This window comes from Hyperolius riggenbachi, chromosome 7 (genome assembly GCF_040937935.1).
Source record: "Hyperolius riggenbachi isolate aHypRig1 chromosome 7, aHypRig1.pri, whole genome shotgun sequence".
Taxonomy (NCBI): Eukaryota; Metazoa; Chordata; class Amphibia; order Anura; family Hyperoliidae; genus Hyperolius; species Hyperolius riggenbachi.
The window spans coordinates 89,858,216-89,881,240 of NC_090652.1; the positions used below are offsets into that span (position 1 = coordinate 89,858,216).

Genomic DNA, 23,025 nt, shown 5'->3' on the forward strand with positions numbered 1-23,025 from the left:
CATCCACGAGTACTGCCAAAGTCTGCATGAGAAATGAAAAATACCTAGAAAAATGAGTAGCTTCCACTGGGTATGGCACAGAAGTGACGGAGCAAGGACCGGGAAGAAGTGATGGAGCAAAGACCGGGAAGAAGTGACGGAGCAAGGACCAACAGAGCAAGGACCAGGAACGAGTGACGGAGCAAGGACCAACAGAGCGAGGACCAGGAACAAGTGACGGAGCAAGGACCGGGAAGAAGTGATGGAGCAAGGACCGGGAAGAAGTGGCGGAGCAAGGAATGACAGAGCAAGGACCAAGAAGGCTCTACGGTATTCAGAGCCTTTTCTTTACATGGGTGTGTATAAATACAAAGTTGTATTTTTTTATTCAGATTTGCTTCAACTTTTTTTTTTTTTACAGCACAGCTGCCATTAACATCATATTGACAGCATTACTACATCAAACCATGATTTTGAGTAAATAAGTACGTATTCAACTATGAGCATGTCGTACCTGTGTTATAGGCTTTCTTGTGTGACAGTATTTGAACAGCACCTTTGTTTTTTAAGGATTCCGGCAACACTGGGAGAACTGAAGAAAAGAAGGGAGAGATTTTGAGTACCATTAATAGACACATTTTCCAGAGTTTGTGTTATACAGGGTTACACTGTCATTTGTATAAGTAAAGGTAACATGTGACTTTCTCCAGAAGGAAATACAAGCTAGAGCATCATCTGTGAACCAGGCAAAATCACCTTCCTGTTTTAGCTTAAAGTTCATCTCAAAGATAATCTACTGCCGCCCCCCACCAACCCCTGACTAAGGTCAAGTTTACCCCCTCAACCTGACTCCCCCTCCCCCCCCCCCCCTTACTCACCAGGATCCCAGGGACTTCTGGTGCAGTCTCCCAAGGTACATCACTGCGTCAACCCAGCATCATGTAGCGAGGGCCTTAAAGAAGCTATCCTTCCCCTGCCTGCACTAATGATTGGGGAGGAGGCATAACTAGGGTGAACCTCCTTCCTGCATATCAAGTGAAAATAAGGATAGTTACAGCAAAATGACCAGGCAATGGGGGAGCAGTGAGGGGTGGTCTTGGGATGCAGCACAGGGGGTTGTTGGGGGGAGGAATAGCTGAGCGTGGAGGGAGCTGACATGGCTCAAAGCATTCTGGCCCTTTTGGACAGTCCACCCGGATAGTAGGGGTTACATGACCCTGATGTGCATACTATCAGGGGCGTAACAGGGTCAGAAGTGCGGGAGGGCCCAACTACTAACCTTCCCTTTCTCTGATACTCCAGATCAGGTGTTTGTGGCTACACTTGTTATTGATGTGAAGATCATGATGGCCACACTTGTTTTATGACCCTTGTGAGATGGGCCCCAAGGCCGTGAGGGTCACCAAAGGAGAGACAAGGAAAGGACTGTGAACATTAAGGGGGGTTCTATCAAAGTTTTGCTGGGGGCCCCAAGATTTGTAGTTACGCCCCTGTAAACTATACATGTTTTCAAGAGTGCATGCATTGTTAAACTAATTCCATGCAGTTCTCAATAGAGAACCATTATTGCTTTCTAAATTGTGCATTTTAGTGTTTTCGCGCTGCACTGCATTTCAAACACTGGCGGACATACGCCGTGCAGCCGCACAGGGGCCCCTGATGTGCTGTTTCTTCAGGGGCCCATTAAGTTCCGCTGCCAATTTTTTTTCCCTCCAGGGGGCCCAACGCCGATCCCTCCCTCCCTTCCTCGCCTCGGAGGCCCTCCTCCTGTCACGTGCAGTGGTGGAAGATTTAGCTACAGGCTCCAGTCTCCAGCAGAGCAGACACTAGAGCTCGAGCCGCTTGGTCCACACTGTCTCCTCCCCTGTAGTCTGCAATGCTGCTCGCACTACTTCCTGATTCAGAGCGAGCAGCAGAGGAGGAGACAGTGTGGACCAAGTGGCTCGAGCTCTAGTGTCTGCTCTGCTGGAGACTGGAGCCTGTAGCTAAATCTTCCGCCGCTTCGCATGACAGGAGGGGGGCCTCCGAGGTGAGAGAGAGGAGTCGGGCCCCCCAAGCCTTCTGAAAGTAGCGCACCACCCCACCAGGAAATTGGCTCGCCCACCCTCCCCCACCAGGTAATTGATTCTACCCTCCTTCCCTCCCCCCCCCCCATGAATTGATTCTACCCCCCCCCCCCTTCCCAGGCAATTGATTCTTTCCTCCCACCAGGCAATCGATCTTAGCCTGCCTCCCACCCCCACCGGGCAATCGATTCTACCCTGCCTCCCACCCCTACCGGGCAATGGATTCTATCCTCCCACACACCCCCACCAGGAAATCGATTCTACCCTCCCTTTCACCCCCATCAGGCAATCGATTCTACCCTCCCTCCCAACCCCACCAGGCAATCTATTCTACCCTCCCTCCCAACCCCACCAGGCAATCTATTCTACCCTTCCTCCCAACCCCACCATGCAATCGATCTTACCCTTCCTCCCACCCCCACCAGGCAATCGATCTTACTCTCCCTCCCACCCCCACCAAGCAATCGATCTTACCCTCCCTCCCACCCCCACCAGGCAATCGATCTTACTCTCCCTCCCATCCCATGTATTTTATGATCAAATATGCTACTGACATTGTGTATTTTCTGATCAAATCTGCTGCCGACATTGTATATTTTCCGGACAAAAATGCTGCCGACATAGTGACATGATTGAAAGTGTTTTCTGGTCAAATCTGCTGACATGATTGCACGTGTTTTCTGGTCAAATCTGCCGACATGATTGAACTTGTTTTCTGGTCAAATCTGCCGACATGATTGAACGTGTTTTCTGGTCAAATCTGCCGACATGATTGCACGTGTTTTCAGGTCAAATCTGCCGACATGATTGCACGCGTTTTCTGATCAAATCTGCCGACATGATTGAATGTGTTTTCTAGGTCAAATCTGCTCACATTATGTGTATTTTCTGGTGAAAGCTGATCACATTATGTGTATTTTCTAGAGAAAAGGTGTGCGATTATGTGAATTTTCTAGAGAAAGGGTCACTAAAACCTTTGCGTTGCACTTTCAAATTAGTTAGCTCCGCCCTCATCTGGTCATGACCATGTCCACTTTTAGGTTATCACCACCCCATTTGTTGCAGCAGCACGCTGCAGGTCGTCAGCATCTGGCCCAGAATATGCATAGCACCCTCCCCCAAAAATTTCTTGAGCCGCCACTGTCAGGGGCCCACAATTGATATTTTGCACAGGGGCCCACTGCTGGCTGTGTCCGCCACTGATTTCAAATGTGCAGAATGTGACCTTTTTTGTTTGGGAAAATGCTTAAGGTTTTATGTAGTGGATAAAAGGAGAAAACGCAAATGCCCATGAAAATGTGCACACAAAACTGCACACAGATACATGGAAAAGGTGCAAGCATTCATGGATATGGATGATTTTTTTTCCCTTTCAATGAAAGTGAAGATGAAAACCCATATTTTTTAAATGTTACAGTAAAATATAAGCATGGCAGCTGCATTTAATGGAAGTTTGCTTAAAACTTTATTTTTTTTTAATAGTGTGCATAAGGAAGCAGCCTGTCTGGACACTTCTGGCTGCGATAAAATGAATTCACTGACTCACGTGTGGGTTTCTGGGTCCCAAAGTGCAGCTCCAAGTCCAGATACTTCACCATATCGCTCAGCTTTTCATAGTCCGAGTCCTCTCCCAGCTGCAAAAAAGAGGAAAAGGCTCATGACTTAAAGGAGAACTGTAGTGAGAGGGATATGGAGGCTGCCATATTTAGTTCCTTTTAAGCAATACCAGTTGCCTGGCAGCCCTGATGGTCTATTTGCCTAAAGAAGTGTCTGAATCACACCAGAAACCAGCATGCTGCTAATCTTGTCATATCTGTCTAAATTTGTCAGAAACACCTGATCTGCTGCATGCTTGTTCAGGGCCTATGGCTGAAAGTATTAGAGGCAGAGGATTAGCTGAATAGCCAGGCAACTGGTATTGCTTAAAAGGAAATAAATATGGCAGCCTCCAAATCCCTCTCACTACAGTTCTCCTTTATAGAAGCAGTTGTGTGAGCTTCAGGTAACCAGGAGGCAGCAAAGATACATTAACAATGGCACCACTTGAGAGACAGGAGGCAGCAGAGGTTAATTAACCATTACACTGCTAGAGACTCAGGAGGCCGAGGCAGCAGAGGTAAATTAACCATTACACTGCTAGAGACACAGGAGACCGAAGAGGTACATTAACCATTACACCCCTAGATACACAGGAGCACAGGAGGAAACAGAGATATATTAACCATTACATTATAAGAGGCACAAGTGCACTAAAGGTACATTAACCATTACATCACTACAGACACAGGAGTCAGTGAATGTGTATTAACTGTTACACTGCCAAGTACAGAGGAGGCAGTACAGGTTCAATAACCATTACAGCAAACGGGCATGGGAAGGAGCAGAAACACTGTAACCACTGTGCACCAGGTAATGCAGGCGTCAGCAGACACAAATAAACTACACAGTGAGACACAGGTGGCAGCAGAAGTAGATAAACTAATGCAATGTAAGAGATGCAGAAAGCAGTACACATACACTAATCACTGCCAATACCCAAGAGACAGGAGACAGAAGAACATTTATCAGGAAGAACTATAGACATCAACCATTATACCACCAGGGACATAGTCAGTAGAAAAGGTGGTCACTGTGGGGATACCCAAAGATAGGTAATGTAATGAAACAAAAATATGGTGGGGGAAGGGTGTCTTTACCACTCAAGATGGAAGAACCCAAACCACAGGGTTGATAGTCAGTAGATGCAATTTTATCATTACACCACCGACAGTGGCATAGCAGTAGGTGATGCAATTTGGGCATGGTACATGTTGAACAGTAAGAGTGGGCACCCGCAAGCTCACTTCCTGCGTCTTGTTGCCAGGCTGGCACTCCTCCTTATCTCTTCTCTCACGAGGTGCCTGTGCCACTTGACAAATGCTAGAGGCTAAACCCAAGAGGCCTCTAGAAGGTCAGGTAAGTGTTCGACCTTTGCGCATGCATATGACATCACTAAGTCATGCACATGCGTCATACGCATGCGCAGTGAGCTCCTGGCCACGGGCACGCACTGTAGGACGCACGCAGCCTGGCCAGCACCTAGCCACCTGGCCAGTAGTGCCCGACCCCAGTGACCCGGAAGAGGCTGCCGGAGGGGCATTTAGATAGGATGCGGGGCAGAGAGGAGAACGGTGGGAGCGACAGGCATCAGGACAGGTGACAGTATCTGCCTGCTTCCCCGTTTCTCTAGGTTGATTCGCATCAAATCAAACTAGAGAAACAGGGTTGATTTGATGCAAATCATTTAACATTATTACATTTATAATTCATTTATATAGCACCATCTTCAGTATTTGCATGTAAGGAGAACTTTCATCCCTGTCCAGTGTGTTAGCCAAGCACTATAGACTCCACCCCAGGGAGAGTTAACTATTAAACACTAATAATACAATATTAGTACTGACCTGTCCCCATATTGTTCCTTCAGAATTCTCCACTTGCTCCCAGCGAAGCCTCTTGACGCTCATGTGGTTAGATTCACACCGCCGGTGCGTGCTGCGACGTGCCAGGGCCTCTAATGGCGGTGCAGGCGGTACAGGGGGGACGGGGAGAGGAGGCGGGGCTGGGGGTAAGGGGGTTACACAGCTAGCCACAACCCGAGAATAGGGAGGAGTCGCTGCTTTCGAGGTCTCCCTCTTGGGAGGATGCTCACCTCTATGATGGTGTGGAGGGGGTGGCGGAGGGGGGCTTTGAGGTGGGGGTGGTATGTGATCCGACACAGAGGAGTAAGTGAAAGAACTTCCTTCTTCACTACTGCCCGCTGATTCACTGGTGGTGCTGATCGCACGTGGGGCACAGCTTAGCTGATCATCCTGAAATGTCATCTGTGGCAACAGGAAAAGACAGACATGTGACCACTGTGCCCCTCAATTACTGAAGGCTGAATAAGAATATAACTTGTACAGAATATTTTTATTTTTAAGTTTGTCTTTTGAAAGTTATTGGCTGTAATGTGGTCAATCAGATGCGCAGCGGTAACGGCATGCAATATTGTGATGACCAACAGATGCCAGAGAACCCCCCCACAGGGCTGCTGCATGTAGCATGTAGAGTGTGTGTGATGTCACACCCGCCATATGCTGTCTGCAGCAGCCATGTGGGGCACGAATGGGGAAGCAGAAGTAGCTGGACATTTGTGGAGGCCGGACAGGTGAGAGATTTTAACGCATGGGGCGCCAGGGAGCACACTTAGGACTCGTTTCCACTATTGCGGTGCGGAATCGCCTGGATTCCACCGCTGATGAAATCGCATGCGGATGCGATTCCCCATGCGGTTTTTGACGCGAATTGGCATGCGAATTCGCATAGGTGAGGGTATGTGCGATTTTAACCATGTCACTGCCTGTGTGAATTTACATTGGTACCTATGCGAATTCGCGGCAAAAAACGCATGGGGAAACCGCATGCAATTTCCCTATTAAATACATTGCATGCGATTCGCATGCATTCCACTCGCAGGCGAATTCTGCGGCTCTTTTGTGCGTTTTTTAACCGCTGAAAAAAACGCACCTCAACAACGCTGCAGTGGAAACAGGCCCATCCACTTGCATTACATGTGCGAATCCGCATGCGGATTCGCGATAGTGGAAACGAGCCCTTATGGGGTTTGCATGAAAGACACGCTAGAAGACAAAACCAACATTTAAAAAGCAATGCCCATTCATTTGAATGGACAGCACTTGAGAGACAAACTCCAAGAGTCATGATTAATGCCGGTTCAACATCCGTGAGAACCGTGCGAATCGCTCACTCCATAAAACAGTGTCTTCAATAGCAGAAATGCTGCCTTTGGCAATACTCAAACGCAAAGCAAAAACAGTACTTAGGCTCCTTTCAAACTATGTCTGTTGCGTCGCGTCACAGTGGACAATATCATCACATCACAGCATGATGGAAAGATATTCCTATAGGGCTATCACATTCACTGCAGTGAGATGTGTTCCGTAGGGGTAAAGCAAAGCATGCAGTGGGTTTATAGTGCAACGTGAGCGTTTACAGCAGCAGTGAGGCACATTCTCATTGTACTGTATGCCTCACTGTATGGTCGCACCACAAGTCTAACACAATTGACGTGTATGCATGTTTATACTGTTCACAGCATGTTTTGCATGGACGTGTTTATCTGTCAATATCGATAGGGAAGTTAAAGGACATCCGAGCTGAAAACAAACTGATGAGAAAAACAATTGTATCTATTCTCCTCCTAAAAATGACATTTTTTAAGCTATCCCACAGTTTTATTTTATATTTAAATCTACTTTTTAAGACTCTACTGTTTCATTGTCTCTCCTCAATGACATCTTCATTGAAGTATGCCAGACACTCAAATCCACAAATTATTGATGCTTTAAACTCTTTTCTGCTTTCAGAAGCCATTTACTGACAGGAAAGTGTTTTATGGTTGTAATTACTTATCAGTGAGGGTTATGCTATAGTCTGACCCAGTCCGACCCAGACAGAAACTGTCAGTTGCATACCTAATGTTTAACTCTTTCAGGCAGAGAAAGAAAAAAAGGAACACAGCCTAGTTGTTTGTATGTTTGGCATTCTACATACACATGTCCATCTCATCATGTCACATGTCACCTCGGGTATCCTTTAAAGATCAATTGCAATAGAGGATTTAACTTGGGTGATACTTTTATATACCACATTCTGGATTTTTCCTTTAAGGCACCTAACTGCCTGAGAAAATATCTCTCTTTTCAAACACACTAATGCACTTCTGTGCATTTATCAGCAACACATCAATGTTACAGACTGACGCACGTTGCTAAAAAAATACACAGGAGCGCACTAACGTATTCAAGCCTTAATTATCTAATGTTGATGAGTGTAAAAAGAGACCATACCATACCATACCATAGTTCTGTGCTGGAGAAGAACTGCTTCCTACTGAGTCAAGCGCAAACTGAAGCAAGAGAAAGAGCTTTAAAGCAGCTTTATGCAAAGACAATGGCCTGAATTCACTAAGCTTTATCAAACACTTTATCGAACGTTTGATAATTTACCTCATGGGTAAAATCTAATTTTGCATTCATTAAGGTGTTATAGATTTACTGAACATTTGTCGATAAAACATTCAATAAATCTATAACACTTTAGTGAATTCAAAATTAGATTTTACCCATGAGGTAACTTATCAAATGTTCGATAAAGTGTTAGATAAAGCTTAGTGAATTGAGGCCAATGTAATTGGCTACATGTAGAAGTGGTGAAGCACTTCCTCCTTCCTTGCCCTAGGCTGCACTGAGTAGTGGTGAAGCACTTCCTCTTTCCTTACCTTAGGCTGCACTGAGCAGTGGTGAAGCACTTCCTCTTTCCTTACCTTAGGCTGCACTGAGTAGTGGTGAAGCACTTCCTCCTTCCTTGCCCTAGGCTGCACTGAGTAGTGGTGAAGCACTTCCTCCTTCCTTACCTTAGGCTGCACTGAGTAGTGGTGAAGCACTTCCTCCTTTTTTGCCCTAGGCTGCACTGAGTAGTGGTGAAGCACTTCCTCTTTCCTTACCCTAGGCTGCCCTGAAAAGTGGTGAAGCACTTCCTCTTTCCTTACCTTAGGCTGCACTGAATAGTGGTGAAGCACTTCCTCTTTCCGTACCTTAGGCTGCACTGAATAGTGGTGAAGCACTTCCTATTTCCTTACCCTAGGCTACACTGAGTAGTGGTGAAGCACTTCCTCTTTCCTTACCCTAGACTACACTGAGTAGTGCTGAAGCACTTCCTCTTTTCTTACCCTAGGCTACACTGAATAGTGGTGAAGCACTTCCTATTTCCTTACCCTAGGCTACACTGAGTAGTGGTGAAGCATTTTCTCTTCCCTTATCCTAGGCTGAACTGAATAGTGGTGAAGCACTTCCTCTTTCCTTACCCTAGGCTACACTGAGTAGTGGTTAAGCATTTTCTCTTCCCTTACCCTAGGCTACACTGAGTAGTGGTGAAGCATTTTCTCTTCCCTTACCCTAGGCCAGCACCGTCCAACTGGCGGCCTGTGTGCCGCATCCGGCCCGCCAGAGGTCTTTCTGTAGCCCGCCGGCTGCTTGGGTACTATACTGGCTATCTATACTGGGCCTGAAGCACTTCCTCTTTCCTAACCCTAGGCTACACTGAGTAGTGATGAAGCACTTCCTCCTTCCTTACCCTAGGCTACACTGAGTAGTGATGAAGCACTTCCTCCTTCCTTACCCTAGGCTACACTGAGTAGTGATGAAGCACTTCCTCCTTCCTTACCCTAGGCTACACTGAGTAGTGATGAAGCACTTCCTCTTTCCTTACCCTAGGCTACACTGAGTAGTGATGAAGCACTTCCTCTTTCCTTACCCTGGGCTACACTGAGTAGTGATGAAGCACTTCCTCTTTCCTTACCCTAGGCTACACTGAGTAGTGATGAAGCACTTCCTCTTTCCTTACCCTAGGCTACACTGAATAGCTGTTATTCTTGCCAAGCCTTTTTTTCCCCTAAGTTTTGCTGCATTGTGACAAAGATTAATTTGACAGTTTTCAGTTTTAGCTTCAGATTCCCGTTCATATTTTTACTTAATACTAAGGTCTGCAATTTCAGAGCATAACCATTTTTCCAAGAAATTGGTATCATAATCCGTTAATTTATATGCCAACATAGAAAGATTTCAGCACCTGCAAAGGAACAGTTTAGTGATATGAATTGTTCAATGTTCTCTGTAGAGCAGAGCAGGAAATGTGTCAGCACTATATCAATGTGTAATAATATAATAATAACGTCACATAATACTAAAATCTGTGAATGCAGACATAATCATTTTCCAGGAAACTGACACAGTGGTTATTTGAATTATACTTGTGCATGCCAAATTCAATATGCCGTCAATTTTAACTGAATCCATACAGAAAGATGGGAAGAAAGATTCATCTATAACTAGGGATTGTCAATGACATGTTATTAATTCCAGGTGTATACTAATTTCATGGAAATGTATGCAGCATGGAAGTAGACCAATCTGCATAAAATGGCATAGCATTAGCATCTTTGTTTATAACATACCGGTAAGCTGTAGATCATTATACTATTCACTGAAAACTAGAAATAGATCACCATCAAGGCACCCTAGATGGTTGCCTAGGGCCTGGTAGGGATTCAGGAGCCTCACCAAAAAAGTAAGGTAGTAATCAAGGGGTACCAAAACTGCCAATTTGCTTCATTTCACCTTGATCCATCTCTACTGCAACCCCTAGTAATATTACAGATACCACTGTTCTAGTGCTGTTCTCTAACTGAAGGCTGACTGGTTGTCATGGTCATGTGTCTGTGGTGCACATATTTCCCATTACCTCTTCATAGTCATTCTCCGGGCTGTGGAACTGGTCAGACATGGTCAGGTTCTGTCCTAGCTGCTGGCTGAGCACATCCAGGAATCGATCGGTATCTCGAGATCGGCTTGGGCGTGAGAAAGTGAACATCTTCCTGTGCGTTGGAGAAGGCGGCAGGCTACCATCCAGGCTGACATAGGGGTTTGATTCAGAGCTGCTGGGTGATGGGGCGGTAGGTGGCCGTGGAGGACAGGGGTCTGATGGTGGTGCAGAGTTTTGCCATGGGTTTCCTTGCATATACCTGCGTTCTCCTTATAAAGGTACAGAAAACACAACATATACCAGTGTAAAGACCACCTAAACCCAGAACTGAACAAGGCAAAATTCTCAAAGCAGTCATGTTGATTAGTATACTGTAGGAAATTAACATTTCAGAACCTGTTATGTAGCTCTGCTTGCCTGCAGCTATGCGCCAATACATACAGCTGCAGTCAAGCAGAGTTACACACTGAAGTCTTAATTCAGACTCCACCCACTGCTCTCTTTGTGGCCAGCACTGCAACCACAGTTACTCTCTGCTCCGTGTGTAAGAAGTCATTTAAATCAGTGACAGTGTGTTTATTAAAAGTTATACCTTCTAATCACCCTTCTCTGCTCATGGTAATAATGTGTTCTTCATTCTAACAATATAAAAATCTGAAAATATTGCTTATTTCTCACCAAAGCTGCACTGTCACTTTCACAGAAACGTCACTACCAATCTTAAACAACAACTGTAACAAGAGGGATATGGACAGGGGCGTACCTAGAAAGCCCGGGGCCCCCCTGCAAAAAAAAAAAAAAATCCCGGCCCCCCCCCACTGCACACCCTGTAGTAGTGCTATTAAGCACTTCTTACTCTAAGGCAGTTTAGGGAGGGATATGCACTTTTCTTAACTGCAGTGCAGCTCTAGAAATTCACGGTAAACTGCCGCTATTACGTAGGATTTAAGAAGTTTCTTATTATCATGCAGAACTGTTCTCCCTGCTGGTTAGAACTGTTTAAGGAGAAACCCCCCCCCCCCCCCAGGTCTCCGATCACTAAGTGCTTCATAGAACTTCCTGTTTACACAGGAAGTTCCATAAAGCACTTTGTGATCGGAGACCGGCCAGAAGGAGGTGTGTGCTCAGCTTGCCTGCCGCCGCGGCTGCCACGAGCACCACCAATGATTGCTTGCAGGAGGGGAGCGCTGAGAGGAGTGCCCGAGGTGAGGGAGGGGGGGGGGGAATTGCCCTCCTCCCCAACGATCTGCGGCCACAGCTCTCCTCTTATGCTGCGACCCCTCCTGCCCCCAAAAAGTCCCCGAGCGGGCCCTAGGGCCCCCCCCTCCCCCGCGACGGCAGGGGTCGCATCCCCTATTGTTACACCAGTGGATATGGAGGCTGCCATATTTATTTCCTTTTAAATAATACCAGTTGTCTGGCAGCTCTGCTCATCTATTTGGCTGCAGTAGTGTCTGTGTAACACCAGAAACAAGCATGCAGCTAACCTTGTAAGAACTGACAATAAGGACAGAAACACCTGATCTGCTGCATGCTTGTTCAGGGTCTATGGCTAAAATTATTAGAGGGGGAGGATCAGCAGGATAGCCAGGCAACTGGTATTGCTTAAATGGAAATAAATATGGCAGCCTCCATATCCCTCTTGTTACAGTTGTCCTTTAAAGTTCCTCTCCGTCCAAAACAAATATATTGTCTTGGATAGAGTAGGAAAAGCTTATAGTTTATTTTGAGTTTTTACCGCCGTTAGGGTCCCCATGTGGTGGTGTGTGTGTGTTGGAGGGGGGTGCTCATTTCATGTTGAGACAGAAAGTGTGTAAATTTCCACCAGATTTTAACTTATGTTATTATTTCCCTTCCCTTTTATTTTTTTTTATTATTAATTAGTATTTATATAGCGCCAACATCTTCCGCAGCGCTTTACAGAGTATATTGTCTTGTCACTTATATGTCCCTCAGAGGGGCTCACAGTCTAATCCCTACCATAGTGATAGGTCTATGTATGTATCATGTAGTGTATGTATCATAGTCTAGGGCCAATTTACGGGGAAGCCAATTAACTTATCGGTATGTTTTTGAGGATGTGGGAGGAAACTGGAATGCCCAAAGGAAACCCACACAGACATGGGGAGAACATACAAACTCCTTGCATATGTTGATCTGGCTGGGATTCGAACCTGGGACCCAGCGCTGCAAGGCGATAGCGCTAACCATTACGCCACTGCGCTGCCCCTTGTGCCTTCCCCCTTGTGACACCATGGACACAGAGCCCAGCCCTCGGTATCACATGGACAGAAATAATGCACATTTACAGTATATGCAACAAGGACACAGGCAGAAGTAACAATGAAGTAGAGGTTCTACACTTTCCATACTCCAACACTTCCATGAAAACGTGGGGGGGGGGAGAGTTTTGGCCAGAGATGGGTTTTAGGTTTCACTGTAATGTTATAACTATATGGCTGAGCCAGGACCTGTAAAGTCTGGCCATGGCTGCCTTTGTCGAGGTGCCAGCGGCTCGGTGATAGGTTCATGCCAAGAAGAACTGATAATACCTGTTGTGTGATAGAGGTTGCCGGGCGCCCGAGATCTCATACTGCTCACTTTTCCTGGGTAACTGTTGATGAAATGATTTTCCAACTCTGCATAAACTGCTGACATCTAGAGGGAGACACAATAATAGAGACACCTTTAAGACAGAACCAATAATAAACTTCTCATCTCATACAATTTGGGAGAAATATGGAGTCTGCCATCTTTATTGCTAATTGCTTGGATGTTAAGCATGCAGTTAGTGGAGTGAGCACACAACATACTCATCCTTCTTTAAAGAGAACCTGAACTGAGTAAAATTATTATAATAAACACATGATGTAGCTGCAAATGTATATTACATACTTACCTCACCATCAGTTCCTCTCAGAAGCTCACCAATTTCTTCTTACAGGGATTCCTTCGAGTCCTGACAAGATTTTGTCATAACTGAAATATACCAGTTGCTATCAGTTATATATCAGCTGCTGTCAGTTACAACTGAATGTGCAAGGTAATGTCCATGTTTCCCTATGGCTCAAGTGAGCGATATAACAGTTTAACAGTGTGCTGACAAGGAAGCTGTTAGGGCGTAATGGCTATTTTCAAAATGGAGGACAGAGAATTCCATTAATCACAGAGGACAAACAGGACGCGGGAGAGGAGAAAGAGATTGATGAGTAGACAACACAGGAGGTTAGTATGATGTGTTTATGTTTATTTTGACTTTTTATTTTCAGTTCAGGCTCTCTTTAAGCTTTTTGCACATGCTTGTCTACGCTCTTTCTGAGGCAACTGATAACGACCACCTCAGCCAATAATAAGGCATGTTTACAGAAGCACCAAATCCCTGACCGGTGATATGCTAGCGATCCGCCTAGGTGATCGACTCACCCCCAGCGTCAACCTTTGTGCATGCTGCTCCCCCATTGCCGCATGATGTCACGCATGACGTCATTGTAAAATACATTATTTATTAATTGCCAAAACGATGGAGTTACAGCATAGAGACACATGGAGGGATTCTCCGTTACTAAACCAGTAACTCCCCCAGACTACTCAAGAATGAGGGTTTATACACAGTTAGGTTAACCGTTTACCATTCACAGATGACAGTGGATAATCTTGGAAAAACCAATACGTTGGGAGAGCAGTCAAACAGTTTTATTTTTCATAGTGTGAACAAAAAAAAGAAAGTTTCGATTCACATATGAAACCAATGGGCCGATAACAGTATAATTCCTCAACTGTATGTAACCCCGCCCTCCCAGTGATGCTTAGCCATGCATAGTGAAGTTTAGCTATGCACAATTCTCCTCCAAGAACATTATGGGAGACCAGGCATTATTATCGGAGTCGGTACTTACGTATTATCCCGTCTGGAAAGTTTGGTAGCTTTTTGTTAAAGTTCTGTTTGCTCCCCCTTGAACATCTGACCATTTTTAAAAAGCTGAAAGTCCCGACTTTCTGTAGCACTGGGTCCCGAGTCAGTATGATACTCAGTTCCCAAGTTAATGGGTTTTGAAGGAGGGGTGTCCCCTGAATTTGGCTGCAGAAACTGCAATTATAGAAGTACGAGACGAACCCGACATGATGATAAGCAGCATACCCGATAGGTCTTCTTCCTTCGCAGAATAAATCGGTGTCTTCAAAACGTATGTCAAGTGCCCTGGGTCTCTCATTACAGATGAAGGAGCAGCGCAGCTATGCACCCTCGTCTCCTCTCTGTCTTACTGGCATGGATAGGAGACTCCATGCCACTGTGCTCTCTGCAGGGGACACGCGTCCCCCAAACCCCCCCCCCCCTCTAACTTGGGTATGGTGCATCACATTGACTCGGGACCCAGTGCAAAGGAAAGCCGGGACTTTCAGCTCTCCAAAAATGGTTAAATCTGGCTACGGGATCAAACAGAACTTTAACAAAAAGCTGCCAAACTTTCCAGACGGGATAATACGTAAGTACCTCGGAGTCTAGTTCCACTTTAACTCCAATGGCATACAACATGATATGCCAAAACAACCTCATACATATTGACAAAGCTACAATATACAACTAAAGACTGTACCATTTTCGGGTTGGGGGTTTCCGGGAGTGACGTCCCATCTCCGGCTTGTCTTTCTCCATGGATCAGTCTGGGAGCACCTGTCATCGGGTCACACTGAGCTACAGTGCAAGAAAGAGGATGAGATCAGTACCATATACCGTACTAATCCATTATGGTAAACATGTTGTTTAACCACTTGAGGACCTAGGGCTTTCTACCCCTTAAGGACCGGCCACTTTTTTTCCATTCAGACCACTGCAGCTTTCACGGTTTATTGCTCGCTCATACAACCTACCACCTAAATGAATTTTGGCTCCTTTTCTTGTCACTAATAAAGCTTTCTTTTGGTGCTATTTGATTGCTCCTGCGATTTTTACTTTTTATTATATTCATCAAAAAAGACATGAATTTTGGCAAAAAAATGATTTTTTTAACTTTCTGTGCTGACATTTTCCAAATAAAGTAAAATTTCTGTATACATGCAGTGTGAAAAATGTGGACAAACATGTTTTTGATAAAAAAAAAAACCATTCAGTGTATATTTATTGGTTTGGGTAAAAGTTATAGCGTTTACAAACTATGGTGCAAAAAGTGAATTTTCCCATTTTCAAGCATCTCTGACTTTTCTGACCCCCTGTCATGTTTCATGAGGGGCTAGAATTCCAGGATAGTATAAATACCCCCCAAATGACCCCATTTTGGAAAGAAGACATCCCAAAGTATTCACTGAGAGGCATAGTGAGTTCATAGAAGATATTATTTTTTGTCACAAGTAAGCGGAAAATGACACTTTGTGAGAAAAAAAAAAAGTTTCCATTTCTTCTAACTTGCGACAAAAAAAAAATGAAATCTGCCACGGACTCACCATGCCCCTCTCTGAATACCTTGAAGGGTCTACTTTCCAAAATGGGATCATTTGTGGGGTGTGTTTACTGTCCTGACATTTTGGGGGGTGCTAAATTGTAAGCACCCCTGTAAAGCCTAAAGGTGCTCATTGGACTTTGGACCCCTTAGCGCAGTTAGGCTGCAAAAAAGTGCCACACATGTGGTATTGCCGAACTCAGGAGAAGTAGTATAATGTGTTTTGGGGTGTATTTTTACACATACCCATGCTGGGTGGGAGAAATATCTCTGTAAATGACAATTTGTTAATTTTTTTTACACACAATTGTCCATTTACAGAGATATTTCTCCCACTCAGCATGGGTATGTGTAAAAATACACCCCAAAACACATTATACTACTTCTCCTGAGTACGGCGATACCACATGTGTGGCACTTTTTTGCACCCTAACTGCGCTAAAGGGCCCAAAGTCCAATGAGTACCTTTAGGATTTCACAGGTCATTTTGAGAAATTTCGTTTCAAGACTACTCCTCACGGTTTAGGGCCCCTAAAATGCCAGGGCAGTATAGGAACCCCACAAATGACCCCATTTTAGAAAGAAGACACCCCAAGGTATTCCGTTAGTAGTATGGCGAGTTCATAGAAGATTTTATTTTTTGTCACAAGTTAGCGGAAAATGACACTTTGTGAAAAAACACAATTAAAATCAATTTCCGCTAACTTGTAACAAAAAATAAAATCTTCTATGAACTCGCCATACTACTAACGGAATACCTTGGGGTGTCTTCTTTCTAAAATGGGGTCATTTGTGGGGTTCCTATACTGCCCTGGCATTTTAGGGGCCCTAAACCGTGAGGAGTAGTCTTGAAACGAAATTTCTCAAAATGACCTGTGAAATCCTAAAGGTACTCATTGGACTTTGGGCCCTTTAGCGCAGTTAGGGTGCAAAAAAGTGCCACACATGTGGTATCGCCATACTCGGGAGAAGTAGTACAATGTGTTTTGAGGTGTATTTTTACACATACCCATGCTGGGTGGAAGAAATACCTCTGTAAATGGACAATTGTGTGTAAAAAAATCAAAAGATTGTCATTTACAGAGGTATTTCTCCCACCCAGCATGGGTATGTGTAAAAATACACCCCAAAACACATTGTACTACTTCTCCCGAGTACGGCGATACCACATGTGTGGCACTTTTTTGCACCCTAACTGCACTAAGGGGCCCAAAGTCCAATGAGTACCTTTAGGATTTCACAGGTCATTTTTGTTTCAAGACTACTCCTCACGGTTTAGGGCCCCTAAAATGCCAGGGCAGTATAGGAACCCCACTAATGACCCCATTTTAGAAAGAAGACACCCCAAGGTATTCCGTTAGGAGTATGGTGAGTTCATAGAAGTTTTTATTTTTTTGTCACAAGTTAGCGGAAATTGATTTTAATAGTTTTTTTTCACAAAGTGTCATTTTCCGCTAACTTGTGACAAAAAATAAAATCTTCTATGAACTCACCATACTCCGTACGGAATACCTTTGGGTGTCTTCTTTCTAGAATGGGGTCATTTGTGGGATTCCTATACTGCCCTGGCATTTTAGGGGCCCTAAACCGTGAGGAGTAGTCTTGAAACCAAATGTCGCAAAATGACCTGTGAAATCCTAAAGGTACTCATTGGACTTTGGGCCCCTTAGCGTACTTAGGGTGTAAAAAAGTGCCACACATGTGGTACCGCTGTACTCAGGAGAAGTAGTATAATGCGTTTTGGGGTGTATTTTTACACATACCCATGCTAAGTGGGAGAAATATCTCTGTAAATGACAATTGTTTGATTTTTTTACACACAATTGTCCATTTACATAGAAATTTCTCCCACCCAGCATGGGTATGTGTAAAAATACACCCCAAAACACATTATACTACTTTTCCTGAGTACGGCGGTACCACATGTGTGACACTTTTTTGCAGCCTAGGTGCGCTAAGGGGCCCAACGTCCTATTCACAGGTCATTTTGAAGCATTTGTTTTCTAGACTACTCCTCGCGGTTTAGGGCCCCTAAAATGCCAGGGCAGTATAGGAACCCCACAAGTGACCCCATTTTAGAAAGAAGACACCCCAAGGTATTCCGTTAGGTGTATGGCGAGTTCATAGAAGATTTTATTTTTTGTCACAAGTTAGTGAAAAATGACACTTTGTGAAAAAAAACCAATAAAAATTAATTTCCGCTAACTTTTGACAAAAAATAAAATCTTCTATGAACTCGTCATACACCTAACAGAATACCTTGGGGTGTCTTTTTTTCTAAAATGGGGTCACTTGTGGGGTTCCTATACCGCCCTGGCATTTTACAGGCCCAAAACCGTGAGTAGTCTGGAAACCAAATGTCTCAAAATGACTGTTCAGGGGTATAAGCATCTGCAAATTTTGATGACAGGTGGTCAATGAGGGGGCGAATTTTGTGGAACCGGTCATAAGCAGGGTGGCCTTTTAGATGACAGGTTGTATTGGGCCTGATCTGATGGATAGGAGTGCTAGGGGGGTGACAGGAGGTGATTGATGGGTGTCTCAGGGGGTGGTTAGAGGGGAAAATAGATGCAATCAATGCACTGGGGAGGTGATCGGAAGGGGGTCTGAGGGTTTGGCCGAGTGATCAGGAGCCCACACGGGGCAAATTGGGGCCTGATCTGATGGGTAGGTGTGCTAGGGGGTGACAGGAGGTGATTGATGGGTGTCTCAAGGTGTGATTAGAGGGGGGAATAGATGCAAGCAATGCACTGGCGAGGTGATCAGGGCTGGGGTCTGAGGGCATTCTGAGGGTGTGGGCGGGTGATTGAGTGCCCTAGGGGCAGATAGGGGTCTAATCTGATAGGTAGCAGTGACAGGGGGTGATTGATGGGTAATTAGTGGGTGTTTAGGGTAGAGAATAGATGGAAACACTGCGCTTGGGTGGTGATCTGATGTCGGATCTGCGGGCGATCTATTGGTGTGGGTGGGTGATCAGTTTGCCCGCAAGGGGCAGGTTAGGGGCTGATTGATGGGTGGCAGTGACAGCGGGTGATTGATGGGTGGCAGTGACAGGGGGTGATTGATGGGTGGCAGTGACAGGGGGTGATTGATGGGTGATTGATAGGTGATTGACAGGTAATCAGTGGGTTATTACAGGGGAGAACAGATGTAAATATTGCACTGGCGAATTGATAAGGGGGGGTCTGAGGGCAATCTGAGCGTGTAGGCGGGCGATTGGGTGCCCGCAAGGGGCAGATTAGGGTCTGATCTGATGGGTAACAGTGACAGGTGGTGATAGGGGGTGATTGATGGGTAATTAGTGGGTGTTTAGAGGAGAGAATAGATGGAAACACTGCGCTTGGGTGGTGATCTGATGTCGGATCTGCGGGCGATCTATTGGTGTGGGTGGGTGATCAGTTTGCCCGCAAGGGGCAGGTTAGGGGCTGATTGTTGGGTGGCAGTGACAGGGGGTGATTGATGGGTGATAGGTGATTGGCAGGTGATTGACAGGTGATCAGTGGGTTATTACAGGGAAGGACAGATGTAAATATTGCACTGGCGAATTGATAAGGGGGGGTCTGAGGGCAATCTGAGCGTGTAGGCGGGTGATTGGGTGCCCGCAAGGGGCAGATTAGGGTCTGATCTGATAGGTAACAGTGACAGGTGGTGATGCACTGGCGAATTGATAAGGGGGGGGGGGTCAGAGGGCAATCTGAGCGTGTGGGCGGGTGATTGGGTGCCCGCAAGGGGCAGATTAGGGTCTGATCTGATAGGTAAAAGTGACAGGTGGTGATAGGGGGTGATTGATGGGTAATTAGTGGGTGTTTAGAGAAGATAACAGATGTAAACGATACATTTGGGAGGTAATCTGACGGCGGGTTTGCGGGCGATCTAATGGTGTGGGTGGGTGATCAGATTGCCCGCAAGGGGCAGGTTAGGGGCTGATTGATGGGTGGCAGTGACAGGGGGTGACAGGGGGTGATTGATGGGTGATAGGTGATTGGCAGGTGATTGACAGGTGATCAGTGGGTTATTACAGGGAAGAACAGATGTAATTAATGCACTGGCGAATTGATAAGGGGGGGTCTGAGGGCAATCTGAGCGTGTAGGCGGGTGATTGGGTGCCCGCAAGGGGCAGATTAGGGTCTGATCTGATAGGTAACAGTGACAGGTGGTGATAGGGGGTGATTGATGGGTGATTGATGGGTAATTAGTGGGTGTTTAGAGGAGAGAATAGATGTAAACAATGGATTTGGGAGGTGATCTGATGTCGGATCTGTGGGCGATCTATTGGTGTGGGGGGGTGATCAGATTGCCCGCAAGGGGCAGGTTAGGGGCTGATTGATGGGTGGCAGTGACAGGGGGTGATTGACGGGTGATTGACGGGTGATTGACAGGTGATTGACAGGTGATCAGGGGGATAGATGCATACAGTAAACGGGGGGGGGTGGTCTGGGGGGGGGGGGGATCTGGGGAGAATCTGAGGGGTGGGGGGTGATCAGGAGGGGGCAGGGAGCAGGGGGGGGGGATAAAAAAAAAATAGCGTTGACAGATAGTGACAGGGAGTGATTGATGGGTGATTAGGGGGGTGATTGGGTGCAAACAGGGGTCTGGGGGGTGGGCAGGGGGGGGTCTGATGGGTGCTGTGGGCGATCTGGGGCAGGGGGGGGAGAAATCAGTGTGCTTGGGTGCAGACTAGGGTGGCTGCAGCCTGCCCTGGTGGTCCCTCGGACACTGGGACCACCAGGGCAGGAGGCAGCCTGTATAATACACTTTGTAAACATAACAAAGTGTATTATACACTTTGTATGCGGCGATCGCGGGGTTAACATCCCGCCGGCGCTTCCGTATAGCCGGCGGGATGTTGCGGCGAGCGAGCGGTGACAGGCGCCGGCGGAGGATCGCGTCACGGATGACGCGATCGCTCCGCCCATGCCCTTAAATGGACCGCCGCCTCTGTGGGTGAGCCGGTCCTTAAGGGCTCCACTTCCCGGCCGCCTCTGTGCGTTAGGCGGTCGGGAAGTGGTTAAAGTGGTATGAAACTCAGCATTTCTTCTTTGCTCTAAAAGATTCTTTACAGCAAGAAAGGTACTACCAGAAAAAAACACTGGTAGCAGAACAGCATTCAAACAGTTAAACACAGCACTTTCTTCTTCAGTGGGAAGCTTAGCACCCTTGCCGAACTTGAGGAAGTGATTACAATAGTAGCTGATAAGAAAACAAACAAGATAATATAAACACTGCTAGCAGTAAGATCATATAAACACTGCTAGCAGTGTCTCAGTTGAATACAAGCCAAAAGAGTACACAGGAGAAGACACCTTCTCACTGGATACATTGTAATATATAAATACAGCAGCTATGCGATGAATTACAATAGCAGCTTTCAGTGCAGATAAACTGTACTTTGGGAATGTTTCATTTGTAAACAGACAATATTACTTGTGCACAAAAGCAAATATGGTAACTGTATGAGTAATAAAATGTAGGAAAACAGTTAGTCACGGGTCACACTTGTCTTTCAATTTTCTACACTTTTCAGAAAACTGAAAGGACAGTGTGACCCCTGCCTTACATCAGCTAATGTAATTTATAGAGAAAACTGACAAAATGTGCAGGATGTCAGTTTTTTTTTCTGCATACGAAATCTGCATTCAAGTGTGACCTAAGCTATTGATTAACACGAGTTCTCAGTTGAAATCAGTTTTCCTGTGCAGAAAACATGGACAAAAGCAGACAAGTGTGGCCCCTGCCTTAATCCCTCTTTAATGAAGAATCACCTGTTTTCATGTCATCAGGAGCTGGGACTCTCATGCTCCCCTGGTATGCAGACTGTCCGTGGACCGAGCCTCTGTGCGGAGCCACAGTATCCGTATCCATGGAAGCTGCACAGAATCATCAGTCAGAATCCATATATAGACTCTACCACCAGCATCACAGTACAGAACTCATTCCACTGTGCTGTGCCATGTTTCCTAGAGGGCAGCTACATTGTTTTTTATCAATCAGATTATTTAGATCAAATTATTTAATCATCCCAATCACCAGCTGATACCTCCTTTCCCATGAGAAATCTATTCCTTTTCTCAAACGGATCATCACGGGGGTCTGTATGGCTAATATTGTGGTGAAACCCCTCCCACAGTCCTGTCTGTGAACCTTGCATTGTAGAAAATAACAACCGTTTCCAACTGCCAAAAAAGCAAGCAGCATATCCTTCCACTGACATCACCTACCAGCACTAAAAATGTCACCATATGATAAAATGTCAGAATGTAAATCAGGGAGAGGAAAGATTTTACAATGAGCAATGGCTGACTAAATCATTTATACATTATTATTGTAAAAATGAAGCACTTTTTTTTTTATTACATTATTTTCACTGGAGTTCCTCTTTAAAAGACACCTGGATTGAGAAGGATATGGAGGCTGCCTGACTGTCCTGCTGATCCTCGAAAGGACTGGTTCAGACGGGTAACTGCCGGCGACTGTGCGTGGCGTTTACCACCAGGATAAACCGTGGCCGGTATTGATATGAATGGCAGCGTTTACTGCCAGGATCCACCGTGTCACGCATTAAGATTAATGGAAGCGTTCATCTCAATGCATTTACTGTCGATGGCCGATGGCCGGCGTCCGGGCTGCAGTCAATCAAGTTTTCAAAGTTGCTGCATGTATCATTTAGCGTCAGCTGCGTTCGTGGTTCCGCATCCCCCCAGACGCTCACAATACAACACACCAATGAAACGCAGGGAAACAATGCCAAATGCTTTTCTGCTCAGTAGCAGAAAAGCAACAAGCATTAGCTAAACAAGCTGCCGGCAGCCGTCCATTATATTAAGTTACAGAGCCTGAACAAGCATGCAGTTCAGATGATTGACTGAAGTTTGACTGATCTTTGACTGGATTTGCTGGATGTTTTTTTTCAGATGTGTGATTCAGACACTACTGATGCATAATCAGACCAGGATGGCAGACAACTGGTATTGTTTACAAGAAAACAAATATGGCAGCCTCCATATCTCTTCAGCTGTCCTTTAACTACTTGAGGGCCACAGTGTTAAACCCCCCTAAAGACCAGGCCATTTTTCACTGAATTGGCCACTGCAGCTTTAAGGGCTCACTGCAGGGCTGTACAACTCAGCACACAAGTGATTCCCCCCCCCCCTTTTTCTCCCCACCAACAGAGCTTTCTGTTG

At 45.7% G+C, this 23,025-nt stretch overlaps 1 protein-coding gene across 4 annotated transcripts in view; it reads right to left on the minus strand.

Moving 5' to 3' along the window:
• The window catches only part of GRID2IP (Grid2 interacting protein), a 300,286-nt gene that overhangs the window by 38,418 nt on the left and 238,843 nt on the right, over nt 1–23,025 (minus strand). For all 4 annotated transcript variants that reach the window (XM_068244297.1, XM_068244296.1, XM_068244300.1 and 1 more), the window contains 7 exons: nt 21,607–21,711; nt 15,005–15,102; nt 12,962–13,067; nt 10,389–10,678; nt 5,489–5,908; nt 3,592–3,679; nt 494–571 (listed from right to left, as the gene is read on the minus strand). In XM_068244297.1, the coding sequence (XP_068100398.1) occupies nt 494–571; nt 3,592–3,679; nt 5,489–5,908; nt 10,389–10,678; nt 12,962–13,067; nt 15,005–15,102; nt 21,607–21,711 (1,185 nt within the window). The remainder of the gene's footprint in view (nt 1–493; nt 572–3,591; nt 3,680–5,488; nt 5,909–10,388; nt 10,679–12,961; nt 13,068–15,004; nt 15,103–21,606; nt 21,712–23,025) is intronic.